The 26520-nt window shown below is 42.2% G+C and overlaps 1 protein-coding gene across 1 annotated transcript; it reads left to right on the top strand.

Annotated features, from left to right (window-relative positions):
• The first annotated feature begins 148 nt into the window (after positions 1 to 148).
• LOC112253915 (ATP-binding cassette sub-family B member 6) lies at positions 149 to 25747 on the top strand. Its single transcript, XM_042297063.1, is given in 21 exon segments — positions 149 to 353; positions 1003 to 1267; positions 1269 to 1521; positions 3474 to 3617; positions 4667 to 4856; positions 5116 to 5208; positions 8236 to 8428; positions 9576 to 9697; positions 13044 to 13153; positions 13409 to 13474; positions 17868 to 17993; positions 18798 to 18874; positions 19140 to 19203; positions 19847 to 19932; positions 22084 to 22141; positions 22304 to 22408; positions 22686 to 22860; positions 23230 to 23342; positions 23818 to 23912; positions 24183 to 24251; positions 24518 to 25747. Coding segments are annotated over 20 exon segments (2559 nt in total). The 5' UTR covers positions 149 to 353; positions 1003 to 1007; the 3' UTR covers positions 24678 to 25747.
• Positions 25748 to 26520: the final 773 nt, after the last annotated feature.

Below are 26520 nucleotides of genomic sequence, written 5' to 3'. Positions count from 1 at the left end.
AGACCCAGCGTTCAGATGGCATTTTGATGTGAGGTATGATGTCTTTGTATGTACTGTCATCTACTGGCCATATATGAGATTGCGTAACATTATATTTGAACATGCTTGTTATCCAGGGGGCTCTAGGACCCGGTTCAGGCAGTAGTGTTTTGTAAGAAAGTGTCGATTGTCGAGTGATGGAATACTTTACTCCATGCATGCCACAAGAAGAATAAGGACAATTTACAAGTGGATACAACAAGATTACCATTATTGTTGTTTTTTACTTTTAATATCTCTTCGCGTAAAACGGGTTATTTGTTTGGAGCTTCAATTCACTAAATCGCTTTCCAGCACCAGCTTTTCTTGAGAAGGTGAGTGTTGTAATAACAGCAACAGATCTAAGCTAGCTAATTTAGCTAGCTAGCTATCTTGATAGGTCAGACAGATAACGCCACAAATGTATTTATTTACATTTTTATTTAACTAGGCAAGTCTCACAAATGATTGCTAGAGAAAAACTCTACTGCTAAGGTTATTCTGAAGCTCTGTCGTTGTTGTCACATTGTTTAAATATGCCCTCTGTCAAAGAGCGGGCCACCAAGAAAAACAGGCTAACAATGCCCCTGGGACAAATGCATCATGATTACCATGATAATATCTGTAGTTCTCAAGAAATTATTCCATGAGAGCAACAACATCTGAAGCATTTGTTTAGAAAGTTCCATTTCATATGACGACAAAAACATAAACATTGGAGGTTTTTGGGGGGGTGTATGATAGTAAGGTACAGCTGTTCTGAACATTTATGTACATCCAAATTAATAATTTTATTAGTTGGAACTACAATGTGCACCATGACCTCTCTGAACTGGAGCTTGTGAGGGCTTCGTTCCTACATACCAAGCTACTCCATGGTACATTAGACCAGGTTTCTGATCTTGAGCCCTATGTGTAGGCTTAATGTGGTAGTAATATGTCTGTTATAGTGAATACTCTCTTTCCCCTCCCCCGTCTCCCCAGCTACCATGGTGGTAGTGCAAAGCTACTGTGAGGCCAGCGCTTCCATCTCCGAAGCCTGGCTGGAGGGCGGCATCTCGCCCTGCTTCTACTTCACCCTGGTGCCCACCGTCCTGCTTACCCTCTCCTTCTTCTTCGGCGCCTTCCACTGCGTCTGCTACCGCCGCTACGGCACCGAGATGGAGCCCAAGTTCGTGCCGCGCTCGCGCCTCTATGGCCTCCAACTGGCAGTCTCCCTACTCCTCCTGCTGCAGTTCCTAGGGGGCTGGTGTGGAGGGCAGCCGGAGGAGGGGAGCTCCCGGCTATGTGGTGCTGTACGGATGCCTGTCCATGCTGGGCTGGGTCTGGGCAGTGGCCCTGCTAAGGCTGGAGAGGAGGAGGGTGCTGGTGAGGGACCGGACGCGGGGCCACAGCACGGTGCTGCTGCTCTTCTGGGCTGTGGCATTTTCAGCAGAGAACCTGGCCTTCGTCTCCTGGGCCAGCCCCTACTGGTGGTGGGGCCTGGAGAACACACAGCAGCAGGTGAGAGAGGACCAACGGTATTGTTGAGGGTTTAACATTATAGAATGTCCCCAATAGAGCTGATGTGACTCCTCACTATATATCACTCAAAGAGACACATCTGTTCTACATAATGTATTTATATCTGAATGTTTCACAACCTTGCCTACTGAATGTGGCACTGGGGTCTGTTCAGGAGGGTGTAGCGTTAGAGGACCTTCAGATAGAAATGTATTTGTGTAGAATAAACATGTTTAACTGTCAGGTTAAGTTGGAAATGGTGTTAGATCTGTTCCTTGCATTTCTGTCTATCGTTTGAAACGTTTCATCTCTTTGAATAAATCCCACAGTGAGGATGAACTGCGATCCCACTCCCTAGTTTCATTGAGGTTGTTAAAACGTTGACATATATTGTTACTGGCTATTAGTATTAAACTTAACATTGAGTTTTTTCATTCCATCACACAAGTCTAGTAATTGGCCTCCTAAAAAGTAAGTTAGTCTACTCATAGGGTGTGATACTGTATCTGCATAAATGGGACACATAGGCTAGGTTTTATGTTTCTTAAATCCCATTTCGTAATGACTGTTGTGATTGTAAAAAAGAATATTACAAAGCAGTTTCTCGCAAGAAGACTGCTAATATAATAAACCCCAGTTTTACAATTGGCTCATTCATCCCCCTCCTCTCCCCTGTAACTATTCCCCAGGTCGTTGCTGTAAATGAGAATGTGTTCTCAGTCAACTTACCTGGTAAAATAACGGATAAATAAAAAAAATATAGAAACTGGCATTCCAACCATGACACAGCAGTGAAAGGGGGTGGAACCATTCTCATTAGTCAGCTTTGAGTAACTCTAGAAGTGCAGAGTCATTGCCCTATCATGTCATTCTACATCCCTCTCCCTCTGGCCACGCCCCCAAATATAAATGTTGTAACCAATCAGATCATGCCTTTTCTTAGTCCCACCCTGTGGCTGTCATTGGTCGTCCTACTCAGCATGACTTTAGATTGAACAAGTCATGTCTGGAAGTATGGCTGTTTAATATGTCTCCCAGGTGTGTTCAACTGATGCATTCTGAATACATCTTCATTAGCTTTTTACCAAGCTTTCACCATCTTCGTTCTTCCAATGGGTTGTTATACCACATAGTATATGACATGGTCCACTGTTTACTTTGTCATAATATGTACAGTATTTTACTTTGTACAGTCAGTCTGACTGTAACCACTGACTCACCTCTCACCTTTGAATGATAACCGCTGCCTCACAGAGCAGACTTGATGACAAATCTGCCGATGTGCCCTTGAGCAATGCACTTAACCATAATTGCTCCTGTAAATCGCTCTGGATAAGAGAGTCTGCTAAATGACTTAAATGTAAATTGTATGTGTTGAATGGAGTATTGAAATCATTTTTTCTGTGTTTTATGCAGTTATGCTTGTCAGTCAGCACTTATGTAAAGGAATACAAAACTCACTTCTTTTTTTTTTTTTTGACTCCTGACGTGCACCATTTGCGATTGTGATGGGATTGTATTAACAGTCCCATTGGGATTGAATTATCAGTGGACAACATACTAAAATATAGTATATGAGTGCAAGATTCCTTTAAATAGTCAATGTGTAATTGCTACATCCATTTTTGAACTAATGATCTACACCCATTGATTCTTGAAGATTATAACTTTTGAATGCCTCATGAGCTTAGTTCAATTGTCACACCCCATATGAGCTTGTTTTACTTTAATGTTTATAACATTGTAAATGTAAACAAACAGTGTATAACCTCTAAAGATGGTTAAAACTATAATGTTGATACCATGGATGGTCAGTCCTTGCATCCATAGCTCTGTCTATGTATTTGAGTGGTTCCATTTCTCCAGGCCATTCCCTCAGCTTTTTACCAAAACTGCAGTTTGCCCCTTTAAAGGCTCAGTCATGACTTAGCGTTTTTCATTCATTACCTCAGGTGGAGTTTTCTCTGTGGTTGATGCGCTACCTCGGCACAGGAACACTCTTCTTCCTGGGCCTGAAGGCTCCGGGGTTGCCACGGAGACCATATATGCTCCTGATCAACGAGGACGAACGTGACGTGGAGGGCGGCACTGGCCAGGTAACCTAGTAATGGAATCAAATGTTATTTCTCACATGCGCCGAATACAACAGGTGTAGACTTTACCGTGAAATGCTTACTTACAAGCCCTTAAGCAACAATGCAGTTTTAAGAAAATAGAGTTAAGAAAATATTTACTAAATTAACTAAAAGTTTAAAAAAACATTTTTTTAAATATCACATTACAATAACGAGGCATTACCAGCACCGAGTCAATGTGCGGGGGTAGAGGTTAGTCAAGGTAATTGAGGTAATATGTACAGGGAGTTAAGGGTAAAGTGACTGCATAGATAATAAATAGTGAGTAGCCACAGTGTAAAAAAAAAAATTATAGGGGTCCTGGATGGCAGGACGCTTGGCCCCAGTGATGTACTGGGCCGTATGCACTACCCTCTGTAGCGCCTTACGGTCGGATGCCGAGCAGTTGCCATACCAGGCCTCGATGCAACCGTTCAGGATGCTCTCAATGTTGTAGCTGTAGAACGTTTTGAGGATCTGGGAACCCACCAATCTTATCAGCCTCTTGAGGAGGAATTAGGCATTGTTGTGCATTCTTTGCGACTGTCTTGGTGTGTTTGGACCATGACAGTTTCTTGGTGATGTGGACACCAAGGAACTTGAAGCACTTGAAAACGGCAGCTCCATGGCTTCATGTTGGGATATGTACGTACGGTCACTGTGGGGACGATATCATCAATGTACTTATGGATGAAACCGACGACTGAGGTGGTATATTCCTCAATGCCATTGGATGAATCCCGGAATTTATTCCAGTCTGTGCTAGAAAAACAGTCCTGTAGCTTAGCATCCGCTTCATCTGACCACTTCAGTATTGAGCCAGTCACTGGTACAACCTGCTTTAGTTTTTGCTTGTACGCCGTTTTTTTTTTTCTAGTTGCACAGGTGACATGTTGGTAGAAATTAGGTCAACCCGATTTAAGTTTGCCTGCATAAAGTCCTCGGCCACAACCCTTTTTGTTGTTGTTTGTTGTCTCTGTCTTTATTTATTAAGTTCACAATAACCCCTAATATCTCTATCTGTATGCCAGCCCCTGTTGGATGGGACAGAGGAATCCCAGTCTACCTGGCAGGACTTTGGGCAGAAGGTGCGTCTGCTGGTGCCCTACATGTGGCCCAAAGGCAGCATGCTGTTACAGGGCCTGGTGGTGCTCTGCCTGTGCCTGCTGGGTCTGGAGAGGGTCATCAATGTCTTTGTGCCCATCTACTACAAGAACATTGGTGAGAGAGCATCCCTCCTTTCGCAACATCTGCCCTAGATCCAGCTTTTATCTGGATTCATTTTTAAATTCCTACTTGTTTGCTGTCACAGCCTTATTGGTTGTGTTGCAGGTTGTCTTTATTGGTGCTGCGCTGCATATTCTCAGAAGTATTGTGTGATATCATTGTGGCTGACATGATAATCTGCCCAGAAAAACTGCAGAAAAGATGACCTGGGACTGTCAACCCTTTTCAAAACCTCTCTCTCTCACTCTCATAGTGAATGAGCTGACTGATGGAAGCAGCTGGAAGACCTTGGCCACCACTGTGTGTGTCTATGTCTTGCTCAAGTTCCTGCAAGGTGGAGGGGCAGGTAAGTGCAAGGCTCTAAAGTGCGACTCATTTGGTAAATAATATTTTGCCCTGTGACTACTTTTTTATTTTGGGAGCACTATGCAAGTATGAAAAAAATCTCCCAGTTAGTTGTTGTAATGATAAGACTTAGCCGTACCGTTGTTTCTGAGTTCCCTAGAGAAATAAGCGAGTGCAGATTCGTTAGTGTCCTTGTTGCACCATTACTACAGCGAAAGCGGCTTGTTTCAAGCCCAACCAGGTCAAAAGATCTGACCCGTATTAGTGCCGCAACATTTTTGTCTTCCTATAGCGGATAGCTGGGACCACATTTTACATTCATAACCCATGTTGTGGGCCGTTCTAAAACTACTCTCGAACCATTTGTTGACACTTTGTTCTGTCATTGGCTAGCTAGCTAACAACCTGGTGACTTGAACAGTCTATCCAGACTGGTGGCACAGAAAGAAAGGAAAAGGGATAGCTTCTTCAGGAGATCAATGAATATAGCAATGAATGAAAGAGGGATATATTGTATGTCATCATCACAAACCTGAGTTTTTAGAGAGACCGTGTAAAATGTTTTATCTAATGCATCTCAAACAATATGGTGTATTTGCAGACTGCAGTTCGGGGCATTTTCTGATGTGGTCATTCCTTGATATCAGGAAACGTCCATTGGTGCCTGCCATTGGTCAATTCTGGTGTCATGCGACAGATGGTTTTTCGACACATGATTTATTTACATAGCAGGTTAGGATAATTAACGTGGCAGTTTAGGATAATTAACGTGGCATGTTGGGAGAAGACTAAAGTTAGGAAAAGGGTTAGGCTTAGCTACAATGCTACACTTGTCAACAACTGTTGTCCCCAACGTGAAAGAAAGAGCCAAGGACCAATGGCGAGCATCAATGGGTGTAATTTGATGGGTCAAGAAACCCCTATTATATATTTTAAAAAACACCCATAATTGCAGTCTGCAATTACACCCTTCTCTCTCTCAATAGGAAAATAGTGCTTTTAATATTCCACAAATTACATTGTAATTTCAATTACCGGTATTTGTATCAACGTTTTAGCTTTTATAATAACCTAATGTATTTACAGTGTTACATATTAGTTTCCAGGGCACAACATGTGCTTCAAAAGCAGCTATAATTCATCAAAGCCAAATATAAGCTATATATCAATCAATGAAACAATACAGTGGGGCAAAAAAGTATTTAGTCAGCCACCAATTGTGCAAGTTCTCCCACTTAAAAAGATGAGAGGCCTGTAATTTCCATCATAGGTACACATTCAACTATGACAGACAAAATGAGAAAAAAAATCCAGAAAATCACATTGTAGGACTTTTAATGAATTTATTTGCAAATTATGGTGGAAAATAAGTATTTGGTCACCTACAAACAAGCAAGATTTCTGGCTCTCACAGACCTGTAACTTCTTCTTTAAGAGGCTCCTCTGTCCTCCACTCGTTACCTGTATTAATTGCACCTGTTTGAACTTGTTATCAGTATAAAAGATACTTGTCCACAACCTCAAACAGTCACACTCCAAACTCCACTATGGGCAAGACCAAAGAGCTGTCAAAGGACACCAGAAACAAAATTGTAGACCTGCACCAGGCTGGGAAGACTGAATCTGCAATAGGTAAGCAGCTTGGTTTGAAGAAATCAACTGTGGGAGCAATTATTAGGAAATGGAAGACATATAAGACCACTGATAATCTCCCTCGATCTGGGGCTCCACACAAGATCTCACCCCGTGGGGTCAAAATGATCACAAGAACGGTGAGCAAAAATCTCAGAACCACACGGGGGGACCTAGTGAATGACCTGCAGAGAGCTGGGGCCAAAGTAACAAAGCCTACCATCAGTAACACACTACGCCGCCAGGGACTCAAATCCTGCAATGCCAGACGTGTCCCCCTGCTTAAGCCAGTACATGTCCAGGCCCGTCTGAAGTTTGCTAGAGAGCATTTGGATGATCCAGAAGAAGATTGGGAGAATGTCATATGGTCAGATGAAACCAAAATATACATTTTTGGTAAAAACTCAACTCAAACTCAACCTGTCGTGTTTGGAGGACAAAGAATGCTGAGTTGCATCCAAAGAACACCATACCTACTGTGAAGCATGGGAGTGGAAACATCAAGCTTTGGGGCGGTTTTTCTGCAAAGGGACCAGGACGTCTGATCCGTGTAAAGGAACGAATGAATGGGGCCATGTATCGTGAGATTTTGAGTGAAAACCTCCTTCCATCAGCAAGGGCATTGAAGATGAAACGTGGCTGGGTCTTTCAGCATGACAATGATCCCAAACACACCGCCCGGGCAACGAAGGAGTGGCTTCGTAAGAAGCATTTCAAGGTCCTGGAGTGGCCTAGCCAGTCTCCAGATCTCAACCCCATAGAAAATCTGTGGAGGGAGTTGAAAGTCCGTGTTGCCCAGCAACAGCCCCAAAACATCACTGCTCTAGAGGAGCATGGATGAATGGGCGAAAATACCAGCAACAGTGTGTGAAGACTTACAGAAAACGTTTGACCTCTGTCATTGCCAACAAAGGGTATATAACAAAGTATTGAGAAACTTTTGTTATTGACCAAATACTTATTTTCCACCATAATTTGCAAATAAATTCATTAAAAATCCAACAATGTGATTTTCTGGATTTTTTTTTCTCATTTTGTCTGTCATAGTTGAAGTGTACCTATGATGAAAATTACAGGCCTCTCATCTTTTTAAGTGGGAGAACTTGCACAATTGGTGGCTGACTAAATACTTTTTTGCCCCACTGTGTATATATATATTCTGGTGCTCCTAAATTTGATGTGGTGCCCCTAACTTTTTAAAATTGGGAACACCAGTGATACCAATATATATTTTAATTTAGAGCCCTGGGTGAGGGGGAATTTCACCTCCCATATTGTCTTTCTCTGCTACACCCATTCCTTGGTCTCCTTGAGTACTGTTATTTTAAATGTCTCTCTCGCTCTATATATCTCCTCTCCCTCTTCTTCTCTTTCCTGAACCTCACTCTCTCCCTAGGTGCGTCTGGCTTCATCAGTAACCTGCGCTCCTTCCTGTGGATCCGCGTGCAGCAGTACACCAACCGGGTGGTGCAGGTGCGTCTGTTCGGCCACTTGCACTCACTGTCACTGCGCTGGCACCTGGGCCGACGCACCGGGGACGTCCTGCGTAGCATCGACCGCGGCACCTCCTCCATCAACAGCCTGCTCAGGTGAGTCTCCAAATAATAAATTGTGTGTGTGGTTTTCTGAGCCACGCCCCTACCTTTTTTTAAAGGTATGCATATCTGTATTCCCAGTCTTGAGAAACCCATAGATTAGGGCCTAATGAATTCATTTCAAGTGACTGATTTTCCTTATGAACTGTAACTCAGTAAAATATTTAAAGTTGTTGCCTGTTGCGTTTTATATTTTTGTTCAGTGTATATACTGTACAGTGCCTTCAGAAAATATTCACAACCCTTGACTTTAAAAAAAACAACACATGATTTAAAAATGAAAAACTGAAATGTCTTGTCAATAAGTCAATAAGTATTCAACCACTTTGTTATGGAAAACTTAAATATGTTCAGGAGTAAAAATTTACTTAACAATAACATTTAAAAAGCAGACATTGAATATCCCTTTGAGCATGGTGAAGTTAGTAATTATACTTTGGATGTTGTATCAATACTCCAAGTCACTACAAAGATACAGGCATCCTTCTTTTGACTTTCAACAGTTCAGTATCTCTAATGAAAAGTTGAGAGTCCCACGATGGCAAATGGGATCCTTTATAGCAAAGATACACAGGATAAGACAGCATCGGCATAATTCATTGTTCAGCTTTGTCTCCTCTCTCAACCTCAGAACCATAAACCAATCCTCCATATCAACAGGCATATATCAAATTGTCATTTAGATACAACCAATTCTAAATACAACCAATCCTGGACAAGATCACACAGACACACTGACTGGCACACAGACATTGTGGAGCAAAAAGATATGTTTACACATGATGACACTTTGACCTCTCCCCTCTCTGCGGCCCATGCAACTTAGTCTTGACATAGAACAGATAACCGCAACCTCGCCACAGTATTATACAAAAATACCATTCTGATGAGAAGTAACTTACACACATTTGATGAATATTAAACATCTTACATATGTTACCAACATATTCTGATTCTTCCACGACACACCTTATAAAATTTAGTCTACATTCAATTTCTTCCATCACTACCAACCAGTGTGATGTGACTCAACTATGATCCCCCTGTAGTATGTCTTAGTTTCTTAGTGTCATCCTAACCTGTGGACAGTCTGTGTGTTCATTCCGAGTTAAACCTGGCCTCCCTCTCTTTCTCTCCACAGCTACATTGTATTCAGCATCTTCCCCACCATCGCAGATATCGTCATCTCCATCATCTACTTCATCACCTACTTCAACGCCTGGTTCGGACTCATCATATTCGTCTGCATGTTCCTCTACCTCAGTGAGTACAAGGCCTCCTTTCCAGAACCGATTCAGTTATATTTCTAAGGTAATAATAATTTGATCTGAGTCAAATGTGTGAAATACTTTCAAATGACGTGACCTGCACCAATGGAATAGTCCCAAAAGTGTAAATTAAATCTAATCAAAATGTATTGGTCACATGCGCCGAATACAACAGGTATTCACCTTACAGTGAAATGCTTAATTACGAGCCCCTAACCAACAATGCATTTAAAAATGTTAAATACGGATAAGAAATAAAAAATAACAAGTAATTAAAGAGCAGCAGTTCAATAACAATAGCGAGACTATGTACAGAGGGGTTCCGGTACCGGGGGGGACAATGCAAATAGTCTGGGTCTTATGGCTTGGGGGTAGAAGCTGTTTAAGAAGCCTTTTGGACCTAGACTTGGCGCTCCGGTACCGCTTGCCGTGCGGTAGCAAAGAGAACGGTCTATGACTTGGGTGGCTAGAGTCTTTGACAATTTTTAGGGCCTTCCTCTGACACCGCCTGGTATAGAGGTCCTGGATAGCAGGAAGCTTGGCCCCAGTGATGTACTGTGCCTTTTGCACTACCCTCTGTAGTTCCTTGCGGACCAGGTAGTGATGCAACCAGTATGTTCTTGATGGTGCAGCTGTAGAACCTTTTGAGGATCTGAGAACCCATACCAAATCTTTTCAGTCTCCTGAGAAGGAATAGGTTTGTCGTGCCCACTTCACAGCTGTCTTGGTGTGCTTGGACCATGTTAGTTTGTTGGTGATGTGGACACCAAGGAACTTGAAGTTCTCAACCTGCTCCACTGCAGCCCTGTCGATGAGAATGGGGGCGTGCTCGGTCCTCCTTTTCCTCTAGTCCACAATCATCTCCTTTGTCTTGACCACATTGAGGGAGAGAGAATTTGTTGTCCTGGCACCACACTGCCAGGTATCTGACCTCCCTATAGGCTGTCTCGTCGTTGTCAGTGATCAGGCCTACCACTGTTGTGTTATCGGCAAACTTAATGATGGTGTCGGAGTCATGCCTGCCTGTGCAGTCATGAGTGAACAGGGAGTGCAGGAGGGGACTGAGCACACACCCCTGTGGGTCCCTGTGTTGAGGATCAGCGTGGCAGATGTGTTGTTACCTAACCTTACCACCTAGGGTGGCCCATCGGGAAGTACAGGATCCAGCTGCAGTGGGAGGTGTTCAATCCCAGGTTCCTTAGCTTATTGATGAGCTTTGAGGGCACTATGGTGTTGAATGCTGAGCTGTAGTCATTGAATAGCATTCTCACATAGGTTTTCCTTTTGTCCAGATGGGAAAGGGCCGTGTGGAGTGCAATAGAGATTGCATTATCTGTTGGGGCGGTGTGTAAATTGGAGTGGGTCTAGGGTTTCTGGGATAATGATGTTGATGTGAGCCATGACCAGCCTTTCAAAGCTACATGGCTACAGATGTGAGTGCTACAGGTCGGTAGTCATTTAGGCAGGTTGCCTTTAGTATTCTTGGGCGCAGGCACTATGGTGGTCTGCTTAAAACATGTTGGTATTATAGACTCGGACAAGGAGAGTTTGAAAATGTCAGTGAAGACACTTGCCAGTTGGTCATTGCATGCTCGCAGTACACGTCCTGGTAATCTGTTTGGCCCTGCAGCCTTAAAGGTCTTACTCACATCGGCTGCAGAGAGCGTGATCATAGTCTTCCGGAACAGCTAGTGTTCTCATGCTTGTTTCAGTGCCATTTGCCTCGAAGTGAGCATAGAAGTAGTTTCGCTCATTTGGTAGGCACGTGTCACTGGGCAGCTCTCGGCTGTGCTTCCCTTTGTAGTCTGTAATGGTTTGCAAGCCCTGCCACATCCAAGGAGCATCAGAGCCGGTGTAGTACGATTCAATCTTAGTCCTGAATTGACACTTTGCCTGTTTGATGGTTCGTTGAAAGGCATAGTGGGATTTCTTATAAGCTTCCGGCTTAGAGTCCCGCTCCTTGAGTGGCAGCTCTAGCCTTTAGCTCAGTGCGGATGTTTCCTGTAATCCATGACTTCTGGTTGGGGTATGTACGTACGGACACTGTGGGGACGACGTCATTGATGCACTTATTGATGAAGCCAGTGACTGATGTGTACTCCTCAATGCCACCGGAAGAATCCTGGAACATATTCCAGTCTGTGCAAGCAAAACAGTCCTGTAGCTTAGCATCTGCTTCATCTGACCACTTTTTTATTGATCTAGTCACTTCCTTTTGCTTGAAAACAGGAATCAGGAGGATAGAATTGTGGTCAGATTTGCCATGTGGAGGGCGAGGGAGAGCTTTGTATGTGTCTTTTTTGTGTGTGGAGTAACGGTGGTCTAGAGTTTTTTATTTATTTATTTATTTTCCCACTGGTTGCACATTTAACATGCTGATAAAAATTAGCTAAGTTTCTCTGCATTAAAGTTCCCTGCAACTAGGAGCGCTGCCTCTGGGTGAGTGTTTTCTTGTTTGCTTATGTCGGAATACAGCTCATTCAATGCTGTCTTAGTGCTAGCCTCTGACTGTGGTGGTATCTAAACAGCTACGAAAAATACAGATGAAAACTCTCTAAGTAGATACTGTGGTCTACAGCTTATCATACTCTATCTCAGGCGAGCAATAGCTCGAGACTTCCTTAGATATTTACAGAAATACATAGTCCGCTGCCCCTTGTCATACCAGATGCCACTGTTCTGCCACTCTTCCTGTCGGTACAGAGTATAACCAGCCAGCTGTATGTTGATAGTGTCATCGTTCAGCCACGACTCCGTGAAGCAGAAGATATTACAGTTTTGAATGTCCTGTTAGTAGTTTAATCTTGCGCATAGGTCATCTATTGTATTCTCCAAAGATTGCACGTTTGCCAGCAGAATTGAAGGAAGTGGGGGTTATTTGATCGCCTGCAAATTCTCAAAAGGCAGCCCGCCCTTTGGCCCCTTTTTCTCCACCTCCTCTTCACGCATATCACGGGGATCTGGGCATGTTCCCGAGAAAGCTGTATATAGTTTGCGTTGGGCTTGTCAGACTCGTTAAAAGAAAAAAAGGATTCTGCCAGCCGTGGGGAGTAAACGCAATCCTGATGTCCAGAAGTGATTTTCAGTCATAAGAGACGGTAGCGGCAACATTAGGTACAAAATTAGTTTAAAAATAAGTTACGAACAACGCAAATAAACAAACAAAAAACACAATCGGTTGGGGACACGTTAAACTTCTGCCTTCTTCTCTGGCGCCATTTTTAATCAACTCCAAGCTAAATCAATCACACCTATTTGAAAGTATTTTACGTATGCGTTCGACCGAGATCCGGTAATACCAATGTAATATTTCATAATGGTCCATCGATACATCTCTTCAGCCCTTACCATCATCATCACGGAATGGAGGACCAAGTACAGGCGAGACATGAACACCCAGGACAACAACACAAAGTCCAAGGCTGTGGACTCCCTGCTCAACTTTGAGACGGTACCGAGATGGTCCCATTGACCTTTAACCTCTACTTGGATTGTGTTCTTTAGGGCACACAACAGAAAATGTTTAAAAACATTATTCAACATTAACATTCCAGGTAGTCCCTCCCAGTTTGTCTGTTTGATGCTTAATGAACACGACCCAGAATCCCTACCTGCCATGGTGGCACATGAAGATGCCCGCAAACATATTGCATTTCTGCAACTTCAGAGTTGCTTCATGGCTGTGATTTTAATGTTTTTCCAACAGGTGAAGTACTACAACGCAGAGAATTACGAGGTGAACCGTTTTGAGGATGCCATCCTGAAGTATCAGGTAATCCAGGCTATAGATGTCAAACTCTGATGAGTTGAGAATATAGATCTGAGTTCATTTACACCAGAGTGCTTGCTTTGGATTTTCACATGCACAGTCCCAAGAACCCAGCAGAAATCAGTTTTTCATATATATGACTTTCATTTATCTGTCCAGTCTTTTATATTTAGCCAACAGTTGCATTCATGAGTTGTATTGGCAAATGTCAATAATAAAAATTAGGTCAGCCGAAGCAAAAATCTGATAAACATAAATTTATATGAGTGCTGTAAGTACAGAAGTTGTTTGTTCATTGGGAAATGAATGTCCACACACAATCTATAAAGTTAGAAGTCGTAAATCACGCCTTCATTATGGTGGTGCTCATTGTCTTAACTTGCAAGCCCCTACCCAGCAGTGCAGTATTCAATATAATATCAAAAAAGTATAATTAATAAGAACATGTTTTGTAATAACACAAGAAATAAGAGAGGAAGCTATATACAGGGTACATGTGCAATGTGCAGGGATACTGGAGTTAGGTATGTACATGTAGGCAGGGATAAGGAGAAAGTGACTGGTAGCAGGATAAATAATAATAGTAAACAGGATGGCAGAAGCATGTGGTGTGTGTGTGGTGAGTGAGTGTCAGCAGGTGTGACAGGCGGATGAATACACAGTGCCTTCAGAAAGTATTCATACTTTCCACATTTTGTTTTTACAGCCTAAATTTAAAATAGATTAAATAGAATTTTGTGTCACCCATCTACACACAATACCCCATAATGAGTGAGTGAAAATGTGTTTTTAGACATTTTTGCAAATGTATTTAAAATGAAATACAGAAATATCAAATTAACGTAACTTTTCACTCTCAGGAGTCAATACTTTGTAGGAGCACTTTTCGCAGTGATTACGGCTGTGAGTCTTTCTGGATAGGTCTCTAAGAACTTTCCACACCTGGATTGTGTAACATTTGCCCATTTTTATTCTTTTTAAACTCTTCAAGCTCTGTCAAATTGGCTGTTGATCATTGCTAAACAACCATTTTCAGATCTTGCCTTAGATTTTAAAGTAGATTTAAGTCAACTATAACTCAGCCACTCAGGAACATTTACTGTCTTCTTGGTAAGCAACTCCAGTGTAGATTTGACTTTGCGTTTTAGGTTATTGTCCTGCTGAAAGGTGAATTCATCTTTCAGTGTCTGGTGGAAAGCAGACTCAACCAGGTTTTCCTTGAAGGATTTTGCCTGTGCTTGGTTCCATTCCGTTAAAAAAAAAAATCTGAAAAACTCCTCAGTCCTTAATGATTACAAGCATACCCATAACATGATGCAGCCACCACTATGCTTGAAAATATGGAGAGTTACGGTACTCAGTTAATTGCTTTGACACATTTCTTGCAGCAGGTAGTCTAGTAATTAGTGTTGGGCCAGTAACAGGAACGGTTGCTGGATTGAATCCCCGAGCTGACAAGGTACAAATCTGTCATTCTGCCCCTGAGCAAGGCAGTTAACCCACTGTTCCCTGGGCGCCGAAAACGTGGATGTCGATTAAGGCAGCCCTCTGCACCTCTCTGATTGAGGGGTTGGGTTAAATGCGGAAGACACATTTCAGTTGAATACATTCAGTTGGACAACTGATTAGGTATCCCAACTTCCCCTTTCCCTATTACTTTAGTGCCTTGTTGGAAACAGGATGCATGTTTTGGAATATTTGTATTCTGTACAGGCTTACTTCTTTTCACTCTGTCAATTAGTTTAGCATTATGGAGTAACTACAATGTTGTCGATCCATCCTCAGCTTTCTTCTATCACAGCCAAGTAACTGTTTTAAAGTCACCATTGGCCTCATGGTGAAATTCCTGAGCGGTTTCCTTCCTTTCCGGCAACTGAGTTAGGAAGGATGCCTGTATTTTTGTAGTGACTTGGTGTATTGATACATCAGCCAAAGTGTAGTTAATAACTTCACCATGCTCAAAGATATTCAACGTTAGCTTTTTTTAAAATCTACCTATAGGTGCCCTTCTTTGGTGCCCTTCTGCATTGGAAAATCTCTGGTCATTGTGGTTGAATCTGTGTTTGAAATCCACTGCTCGTCTGAGGGACCTTACAATTATCTGTATGTGTGGGGTACAGAGATGAGGTAGTCATTCAAAAGTCATGTTCAACACTTACTGCACACAGAGTGAGTCCATGCGACTAATGTGACTTTAAGCACATTTTTACTCCTAACTTATTAAGACTTGCCGTAACAAAGAGGTTAAATTCTTATTGACGCAAGACACTTCAGCTTTTAATTTTTAATTAATTTGTAAAGATGTCTAAAATGTATAATTCCACATTATGTGTGTGTGTGTGTGTGTGTGTGTGTGTGTGTGTAGGCCAGTGACAAAAAAATCTAAATCGAATCCATTCAGGCTGTAACACAACAAAATGTGGAAAAAGTCATAGTTTATGAAGGCGTTTTACATGTAAACAAAAGTGACTGGTAGCATATGGTAATATACGAATGATAATATATACAGTTGAAGTCGGAAGTTTACATACAACTTAGCCAAATACATTCAAACTCAGTTTTTCACAATTCCTGACATTTAATCATAGTAAAAATTCCCTGCATTAGGTCAGTTAGGATCACCACTTTATTTTATGAATGTGAAATGTCAGAATAACAGTAGAGAGAAGGATTAATTTCAGCTTTTATTTCTTTCATCACATTCCCAGTGGGTCAGAAGTTAACATACACTCAATTAGTATTTGGTAGCATTGCCTTTCAATTGTTTAATTTGGGTCACATGTTTCAGGCAGCCTTCCACAAGCTTCCCACAATAAGTTGGGTGAATTTTGGCCCGTTCCTCCTGACAGAGCTGGTGTAACGGAGTCAGGTTTGTAGGCCTCCTTGCTGGCACACGCTTTTTCAGTTCAGCCCACAAATTTTCTATAGGGTTTAGGTCAGGGCTTTCTGATGGCCACTCGAATACCTTGACTTTGTTGTCCTTAAGCCATTTGGAAGTATGCTTGGGGTCATTGTCCATTTGGAAGACCCATTTGCAACCAAGCCTTAACTTCCTGACTGGTGTCTTGATATGTTGCTTCAATATATCCAAATAATTTTCCACCCTCATGATGCCATCTATTTTGTGAAGTGCACCAGTCCCTCCTGCAGCAAATCACCCCCACAACATGATGCTGCCACCCCCGTGCTTCATGGTTGGGATGGTGTTCTTCAGCTTGCAAGCCTCCCCCTTTGTCCTCCAAACATAACGATTGTCATTATGGCCAAACAGTTTTGTTTCATCAGACCAGAGCACATTTCTCCAAATAGTACGATTTTTGTCCCCATGTGCAGTTGCATACTGTAGTCTGGCTTTTTATGGCGGTTTTGGAGCAGTGGCTTCTTCCTTACTGAGCGGCCTAACAGGTTATGTCGATATAGGACTCGTTTTACTGTGGATAGATACTTTTGTACCTGTTTCCTCCAGCATCTTCACGAGGTCCTTTGCTGTTGTTCTGGGATTGTTTTGCACTTTTCGCACCAAAATACGTTCATGTCTAGGAGACAGAACGAGTCTCCTTCCTGAGCGGTATGACGGCTGCGTGGTCCCATGGTGTTTCTACTTGCGTACTATTGTTTGTTCAGATGAACGTGGTACCTTCAGCCGTTTTGAAATTGCTCCCAAGGATGAAACAGACTTGTGGAGGTCTACAATCGTTTTTTTTGGTTTTCCCATGATGTCAAGCAAAGAGGCACTGAGTTTGAAGGTAGGCCTTGAAATACATCCACAGGTACACCTCCAATTGACACAAATTATGTCAGTTAGCCTATCAGAAGCTTCTAAAGCCATGACATCATTTTCTGGAATTTTCCAAACTGTTTAAAGGCACAGTCAACTTAGTGTATGTAAACTTCTGACCCACTGGAATTGTGATACAGTGATATAAGTGAAATAATCTGTCTGTAAACAATTGTTGGAGAAATTACTTGTGTCATGCACAAAGAGGATGTCCTAACCGACTTGCTAAAACTGTAGTTTGTTAACAAGAAATGTGTGGAGTTGTTGAAAAACGAGTTTTAATGACTACAACCTAAGTGTATGTAAACCTCCGACTTCAACTGTACATGTAAACAGGAGTAATATAGTGACCAGTAGCAGAATGAATAGCTGTATACAATGTTTTTTTTGACCACCTCAGAAGCATAGTTAAATAGAGCTTGCCATCATTCAGGATGTTCTAGGATTTTAGAACTGCAACCAGCAGACATTTCTTTAGCTTTTGTATCTCTATCCTGGTTCTAGGTCTGTTCAGCAGTGCAAACAGACAGCACAAACTGATCTGATCAGACTATAACTCTTTTGATTGTACTGTTGTGTTTGTGGCCTTTTTAATCTGTCTGTCCCCTCCCATCTTAGACCTCAGAGTGGAAGACACAAGCCTCTCTGGCATTCCTGAACCAGACACAGAACCTGATCATCGGTTCAGGTCTACTGGCCGGGTCACTGCTCTGTGCCTACTTTGTCCAGGAAGGCAAGTTTAAGGTACTGAGCTCGGAGCCGTTACTAGCTTAAAGGGAAAGTTGAGTATTTTACAATTTAATGTTAGATGGTTCCTCACCCTGACAATAGTCTATGAGCCAGGACTATGATCATTTATTCATGTTTGGTTTTAGTAAATAACAACTTTCAGGGTGAGAAACTATTTAACATGAAGTTGTGAACTACTGAAGTTCCCGGTAAAGGTCTAGATACTCATTCTACTACCCTTTACACACTATCGAGCCGACCGAAAACAAACTGCCCTGGCTCTTTTCACATGTTCCTTATCAGCACTGTTCCAACAACTATGGTAAATATCCGGATGTGTAACCTGACCAGTGCAGCTTGGTTTGCCTCGGTAGTGTGAAAATCCCTATTGACCCACCTCAAGCTCCCTTCACTCATCCACTTTTCTCTACTCTATGCTATGGCTATGTTGTTTTTTAGCTCTATGTCCTACATTAGATTAGAAAACGTTATTATACTCTATTAAGGAAATGATTTGTAACTTGCTTTGCCGACAAAAGCAATCAATACAAATGCACAACATCACTACTAGGCCGTGCAGCCTTGCTACTTTCTGCATGTATGTTTTCATGCATGTTTGAACATTTGCTAAAAAACGTACCTTTGCACACAGTGTTGTGGTACTACATGTTTTTCTCAGTAATACATGTGGTGTATGAAGTATACATTCAAGTCAGATGCTGTGAACATTAGCCTGGTTAAACAAAACTGAATGAAGTGAAACAATAGTGAACCAAGTGTTCAGTCTGGTTTAACCAGGCTAATGCACTCTCTTTCCAGGTTGGAGACTTTGTCCTCTTCGGCACCTACATCATCCAGCTCTACACCCCTCTCAACTGGTTTGGAACCTACTACAGGTGAGAGGTGTTATGGGCTGGGTTCCAATTCTACTTCCTCACCTTCTCTAGTCTCTTTTATGTCTGTCACTTATAGCTAAATGGACTGTATTGGTTTCCACCATATTGCTTCCACATGTCTGACTTGATCAGGAAAGACGCAAGCAAATGAAGCTAGACTATTGACACAGATCTATAGAAGGCATTGTTTATAGCACCATGTACTACAGTACCCATAATGCACAACTGGTTCTCTTTATAATACTTATGTCCTCAACATCCACAGAATGATCCAGAACTCCTTTATCGACATGGAGAGCATGTTTAAGCTCTTCACAGAGGAAGAGGAGGTAATTTTGAAATTGGTTGTCAATGACCAGCTTTTTGGTGTGTATGGGAGATACTCAATTGGAAAAGTCTGTCCTCTCCTCCACTCCTCCATCCTCCGTGACCTGGAAAAACGATAAGTGATCGAGAAGTACCAATTCGCAAGTAGGTAGTTTTCTCCCATCCTCGACTACCTACTTTGACCGAGGATGCACAATAGTATCCTCGTGGCAGGTAGCATGGAAGTGTTTTAAAATCCCTTCGAACAGCTTTTGTTTTCACGGAGGAGAAAAGCATGTTCACATTTAAAAACAATACACTATATACAAAAGGATAAGTCCTTTTATCTATAAAATGACGTGCACAACTAGCTAATTTAGTTTATCACTACACATTTATTTTGCTGTAAGCATCATTTGCCTGATGATGCGTCAGTGGAGAAAGTCTAATTTCATGAAAAGCTTATTTGTTTCCACGTTCCTTCTCCTCGCCATCTCTCCTTGATTACATTCCACTTTTTTCAAACGAGGCGAGGATGGAAGAGAGGAGGGAGGAGGCAAGCAAAACCAATCGAGATTCTCCCTGTGTCAGAATCTAATCTTTGCATTTCATTATGGGAAATACATTTTTTGTAATTTGATGTGCTTTATTTTGATTTCTCTTCAGGTGAAGGACATGGTGAATGCAGGGAACCTTCTCTATAAACTGGGAAAAGTGGAGTTTGAGAATGTGTACTTTAACTACACTGACGGGTAAGTCCTAAGATTTGTATTTATTTATATTCAGGTCTTGTTTGGACTGATGAAATGTGTTTAGGCTATACACAGAGACTGATTCAGAAACAGTTTGATGAATAATTATATTTGTGGTAGTTCCAGCGTTCTCCTTTGATTGGCGACATAGGTCTGGGTGCCTTGTAAGGATCTGACGGCAAGTGGGTAAACTCCCTTTACCATCGGTCCAATTAGCCAACGTACAATCATTGGATAATAAACAAAGCAAACAGTAGACAATAAATAAAGCAAACAGGAAAATGCTCATCCAGAGTCAGCTAGTGGCCGGGGACTTTAATGCAGGGAAACTTAAATCTGCCTTACCTCATTTCTACCCGCATGTTAAATGTGCAGCCAGAGGGGGGAAAAAAACTCTAGACCACCTTTACTCCACACACACACACAGATGTGTACAAAGCTCTCCCCTGCCCTCCATTTGGCAAATCTGACCACAATTCTATCCTCTTGATTCCTGCTTACAAGCAAAAACTAAAGCAAGTAAGCACCAGTGACTCGGTCAATAAAAAAGTGGTCAGATGAAGCAGATGCTAAGATACAGGACTGTTTTGCTAGCACAGACTGGAATATGTTCCAGGATACTTCCGATGGCATTGAGGAGTACACTACATCAGTCACTGGCTTCATCAATAAGTGCATCAATGACTTTGTCCCCACAGTGACTGTACGCACATGCCCCAACCAGAAGCCATGGATTACAGGCAACATCCGCACTGAGCTAAAGGGTAGAGCCGACGTTTTCAAGGAGCAGGACTCTAACCCGGAAGCTTATAAGAAATCACGCTACGCCCTCCGACGAACCATCAAACAGGCAAAGCATCAATACAGGACTAAGATTTTACTGATTGAATCGTACTACACTGGCTACAACTCTCGTCGGATGTGGCAGGGCTTGCAAACTATTATAGACTACAACACACGCGCCTACTAGACGAGCTAAATTACTTCTATGCTCGCTTCGAGGCAAGTAACACTAAAACATGCATGAGCTGTTCCGGATGACTGTGTGATCACTCTCTCCATAGCCAATGTGAGTAAGACCTTTAAGCAGGTCAACATTCACAAGGCCGCAGTGCCAAACGGATTACCAGGACGTGTACTCAGAGCATGTGCTGACCAACTGGCAAGTGTCTTCACTGACATTTTCAACCTGTCCCTGTCTGAGTCTGTAATACCAACACGTTTCAAGCAGACCACCATAGTCCCTGTGCCCAAGAACACTAAGGTAACCTGCCTAAATGGACTACAGGTAAAGGAGGACCGAGCACAACCCCATTCTCATCGACCGGGCTGTAGTGGAGCAGGTTGAGAGCTTCAAGTTCCTTGGTGTCCACATCACCAACAAACTATCATGGTTCAAACACACCAAGACAGTCGTGAAGAGGGCACGACAAAGCTATTCCCCCTCAGGAGACTGAAAATATTTGGCATGGCTCCTCAGATCTTCAAAAGTTACTACAGCTGCACCATCATTACTGCCTGGTATGGCAACTGCTCTGCCTCTGACTACAATGCACTACAGAGGGTAGTGCGTACGGCTCAGTACATCACTGGGGCCAAGCTTCCTGCCATCCAGGACCTCTATACTAGGCAGTGTCAGAGGCATTCCCTAAAAATTGTCAAAGACTCCGGCCACCCTAGTCATAGACTGTTCTCTCTGCTACCCCACAGCAAGCGGTACCGGAGCGCCAAGTCTAGGTCCAAAATGCTTCTTAACGGCTTATCAAATTGCTACCTAGACTAGTTGCATTACCCCCCTTTTACGCTGCTGCTACTCTCTGTTTATTATCTATGCATAATCACTTTAACTCTACCTACATGTACATATTACCTCAACTAACTGGTTCCCCCGCACTTTGACTCTGTACCGGAATCCCCTGTATATAGCCTCGCTATTGTTATTTTACTGCTGCTGTTTAATTATTTTTTTATTTTTTACTTATCTGTTTTTTACTTAACACTTATTTTTCTTAAAATTGCGCTGTTGTTTTAGGGCTTGTAAGTAAGCATTTCACAGTAAGGTCTACACCTGTATTATTCGGGCGCGTTTGACAAATAAAATTTGATTAAATATTTATTTTGTGCTTCTGTGTGTGTTTTTTTTTTTTTAAGGAAGGAGATCCTTAAGGACGTATCATTCACTGTGCAGCCAGGCCAGACTGTTGCATTGGTAAGATTGGATTCGAAGCTTCCGAGCATTACCCAGAGGTTACGCACACTTGAGCAGTGTTTGATTTCTCTCTATCAGTCATGGGATGGTTAGTGTCTGAACCATGTGTAGTACAGATGTTTCTTGCTTCTCAACAGTTTGTGTCTTTGTTGACATCCCTAGGTTGGCCAGTCAGGGTGTGGTAAGAGCACCATCCTTCGCCTGCTCTTCCGTTTTTATGACGTCCAGGGAGGATGCATCCGCATCGATGGCCAGGACATCTCTAAGGTGAGTAATTTGCCCAGTTGCACAAAAATAGTTCCCAGACAAACTGCCTTGTTAGCAGATGCTGTATATAACATTAGGTTTGTTATATGTTGGTTGTCTTCTGGTTCAGTTAGACAGTATAGTTAATATGATACACACCTGGGTCGTGTTCATTAGGCACCAAATTAAGAAAAAACTATTATCAGGACGTTTGAAAACATTTTTCCGTTGCGTGTCCTAATGAGCTTGACCTTGTATTAATATAGTGTGTTCTGAGCCTCTTGGTATCTGGGTGCAGGTGAAGCAGGTGTCTCTGCGTGCCCACATTGGCGTGGTGCCCCAGGACACGGTCCTCTTCAACGACAACATCCGCGACAACATCCGCTATGGACGAATCTCTGCCAGCGACCACGAAGTGGAGGAGGCGGCTATCGCCGCAGACATTCACGAGAAGATCCAGACGTTCCCAGAAGGTATGGAAATACCACAGCCTCTTTTTCTGGTTTCCCAGACACCGATTAAGCCTTGTCCTAGACTAAAACACTATTTCAGTGGAGATTCTCTGTTGAGTCCAGGACTAGGCTTAATCTGTGCCTGGAAACCAGAACTGTATGTTGCCATTATATTTCTGTCTGTAGTTAACCTGAAGGTGGCTTATGGGTGTCAATATTGTTGTTTTAAGGTTTTGTATTTACTAACCACATTTGCAGAATCATTTTGACATCTAAATCTCCTCAAACAAGTGGGGAAATTTGCAGCGTTCACACAGTAGCTGCCAGGTGCATTGTTACTGTATGAGGTGGGTGACATTTGTGTCTGTTTTCTGTCTGTCCCCCTCCCAGGATACGACACCCAGGTGGGCGAGAGGGGTCTGAAGCTGAGCGGGGGGGAGAAGCAGAGGGTGGCTATCGCCCGGACCATCCTCAAGGCCCCTCAGATCATCCTGCTGGATGAGGTAAACTTTCAGGAAGGGCCACCAGGAGGGTCAATGACCGTGTTCAAATAGATGCCCTGAGACACTGATCTTGGGTCAGTTTCATTTTTTCATTTTTTTTTCATTTTGGGCTAAGTTTAGGGTTGGGGAGGGAAAGATGGTCCTAGATCTTTTACCTAGAAGAAACCTCCAAATACTTTAAAAACACACACTTTCTCCCTCCTCTCCTTGAAGTTATCGCTGAGCTTACACAAATTGATAGGTAAAAACAATGGCTCTATCACTTAGCTTTCACCAGTCCAGCCATGTCCAATCAAATATTTTTTCAAGAACGAGAGGAAGCAAGGATGCATTCTTAACGTATTTGATGAGGGCTAATGTTTGCCCCCACACCACTGATCCTCCTGTCATATTGTTACAGTGGATTAATACAAGTTCACTGAACTTGAATATTTTAGTCATGTAATTGATCTCATGAAGTTTTCCCTCTATACAGGCCACATCTGCTCTCGACACACAGACGGAGCGCAACATTCAGGCGTCGCTCACCAAAGTGTGCTCCAATCGGACCACCATCGTCGTGGCTCACAGGTAAGGGATGGGTCTCAGGTGGACAAAAATGCATGTATAGAGGGAACCCATACATTAGGATCAGTGGAGACTGCTGAGGGGAGGATGGATCATAATAATGGCTGGAACGCAGCGAATGGAATGGCATCATGATGTATTGGATACCATTCCACTCCAGCCATTACCACTAGCCTGTCCTCCTCAATTATGGTACCAACTAATACCCTTCTAATGTTAAGCTTATATGTTTTGGATCTGTCTTTAGTCTGATTGTGAATCGTCTGTCTTCAGGTTGTCGACCATCATCGGTGCCGACCAGATTCTTGTTCTAAGTGACGGTCAGATAGCAGAGCGAGGACGGTGAGGGAATGGTTGAAAGAGTGATTGTTCTATTTCTGCACACTCCACAAGCCTATTCAAATCAAAATATTGTTTTATTCTCGTCAAGAAACAAACATCTAAAGAATGTATGTAAATGCCAAGAATGGGACAGGCCAATGTTTATGATGCTTCTCACACTATAGTCCTATTCTCAAAACCATATAGTGTGAACATCTTGGCGATGATGTTAATGGTGATTGTGTGTCCCCATTGTAACTACATATTCTCCACTTTCTCCCTCCCAGGCATGATGAGCTGCTGGCTAAGGGAGGGTTGTACTGTGACATGTGGATGAAGCAGCAACATGCCCAGGACTCAGACTCAGCCTCTGACACAGAAGCCAAAGACAGGAAGTCTGAGAAACTACAGCCCCCATCAGTCACTGCAGGCCACAGGAGCCACTGAGGATAGGGTGAGAGGTTCAAGGATATGTAGACATTGTGAGGAGATGGAGGAGGACGAGAGACGCAGTGAGAGTATTAGATACCTCAAAAGGCTGTTTTGTCTGCACTTTTTTCAGGTATCTGTCCATCGAGGTTCATTCGGTCATGAGTGAAGTTTTAAGCAGATATTTATTGGGTATTTAATGTTTGATCATTCAATCAAAATGTTTGTGCCATGAATGCCTCAGGCCAGTTGTTTTTAAGTGTATTCAGGATCGTGTTCATTAGGTTAACAGAAAATGTTTTAAAATGTTTTAAAATCTAAAATTAGTGTTTCTTATTGGACAAGTCCAGGAAGTCCCTCCTTATTGCAGTCTGTTTTGATCCGTTTTCTGCGTAATTAATCTCACTTGCCCCAGCGCAATTTTTTTAAATTGAGTCAAATGCTCGTTAACGTGTCGGAAAAGATAGTAGAACGAGTAGCAGAAGCAGGGCGGTAGCTCCCTCCCACACACACTCTTTCTGCAAGTTACGGGCAAGTCTAGGGGGCCAAATGTCCCCTTCCAAAATGTGAAAGATATGAACACCTGCAAAATCCTAATTTATCCAAATAATCAGTGGCAAAAATCTGTGCACCTCGCTGTTGTCGCATCCCACAGTCTGTTGACATACACTACGATACCATTTCTGTTACATGCGTCTGTCCACGAGAGATTAGTGCCTAATGAACATGACCCAGGACTCAGTATAATTTGTCCTCTTGCTGTCTGAAGTCGGTTGACTGCAGCCGTCCAGAGAAGTGGCAACAAGTCCAAAGTAGACTAATACCTACCCTTAAGCGCAGGTATAGGCAGTTTGGCACAGTGTCTCACAAAACTTTGAATTGTTGACTAATGTTTAGGGGTTGACGAATGTATTAGTTTTATTTACAAGCATCTAGAGATTATTTTATTTTTACTATACCCACTTTAAGCTTATTTTTTTTAGCTATTATACAAGCAATAGACTTACATTATACTTTATAGACTAATGAAACGATTCAGACCGAATTGAATGTTTAAACAAAGAAATTCAAAAAAAAAAAAATTAGAAGTACAAAGGTATGTGTACGAGAACTTCAACTTTAAAATGTTAATTTGGTTATTAGTAAAACAGATATTTAGTCTGTGTTTGGTCTGTTTAACATCCAAGCTGCATCAATTTTACCCCAATCAGACTCGGGTCTAGGTGTTGACTGATGCATGCCAAATTATCCTGTAACTTATTTGTCACCAATGGTGATCCATAAGATCTACTGGCAGTATATTAAAGAAAACAGAATCGGTAGAATTGACTAAAATCAGAGCGGAAAAGCAAACCTTTCTCTATGAATGAACTCAGAATCCGCAAGCCTGTCTGTGCTGCTACCCGTTTTGAGTAAAGAACTACTGTCAGTGTATCTTTATTTTAATGGAAGAAATATGTCTGTATTTGAATTTGTTAATATCTATGCCTTGCATTCCCAAGGCAGTGTGGAGTTTGTCAATATCTGTTGATAATAATCATACTCCATTTACAGTACGTATTGTCAAATTCTGTTTAATTTATTTTTAAAAAGGACCATAAGGGAAGATCTAGCCATTTAGCTGAACTTGAGTTATTTGAGAGAGAATGTGGACTTTACACTACCGTTCAAATGTTTGGGGTCACTTAGAAATGTCCTTGTTTTTGAAAGAAAAGCTCATGTTTTTGTCCATTTAAATAACATCAAATTGATCAGAAATACAGTTAATGTTGTAAATGACTATTGTAGCTGGGAACGGCTGATTTTTAATGGAATATCTACATAGGCGTACAGAGGCCCATTATCAGCAACCATCACTCCT

This window comes from Oncorhynchus tshawytscha, linkage group LG14 (assembly GCF_018296145.1).
Source record: "Oncorhynchus tshawytscha isolate Ot180627B linkage group LG14, Otsh_v2.0, whole genome shotgun sequence".
NCBI lineage: Eukaryota > Metazoa > Chordata > Actinopteri > Salmoniformes > Salmonidae > Oncorhynchus > Oncorhynchus tshawytscha.
The sequence above is the reverse complement of the archived record's forward strand: the minus strand, read 5'-3'. Positions and strand labels throughout refer to the sequence as shown.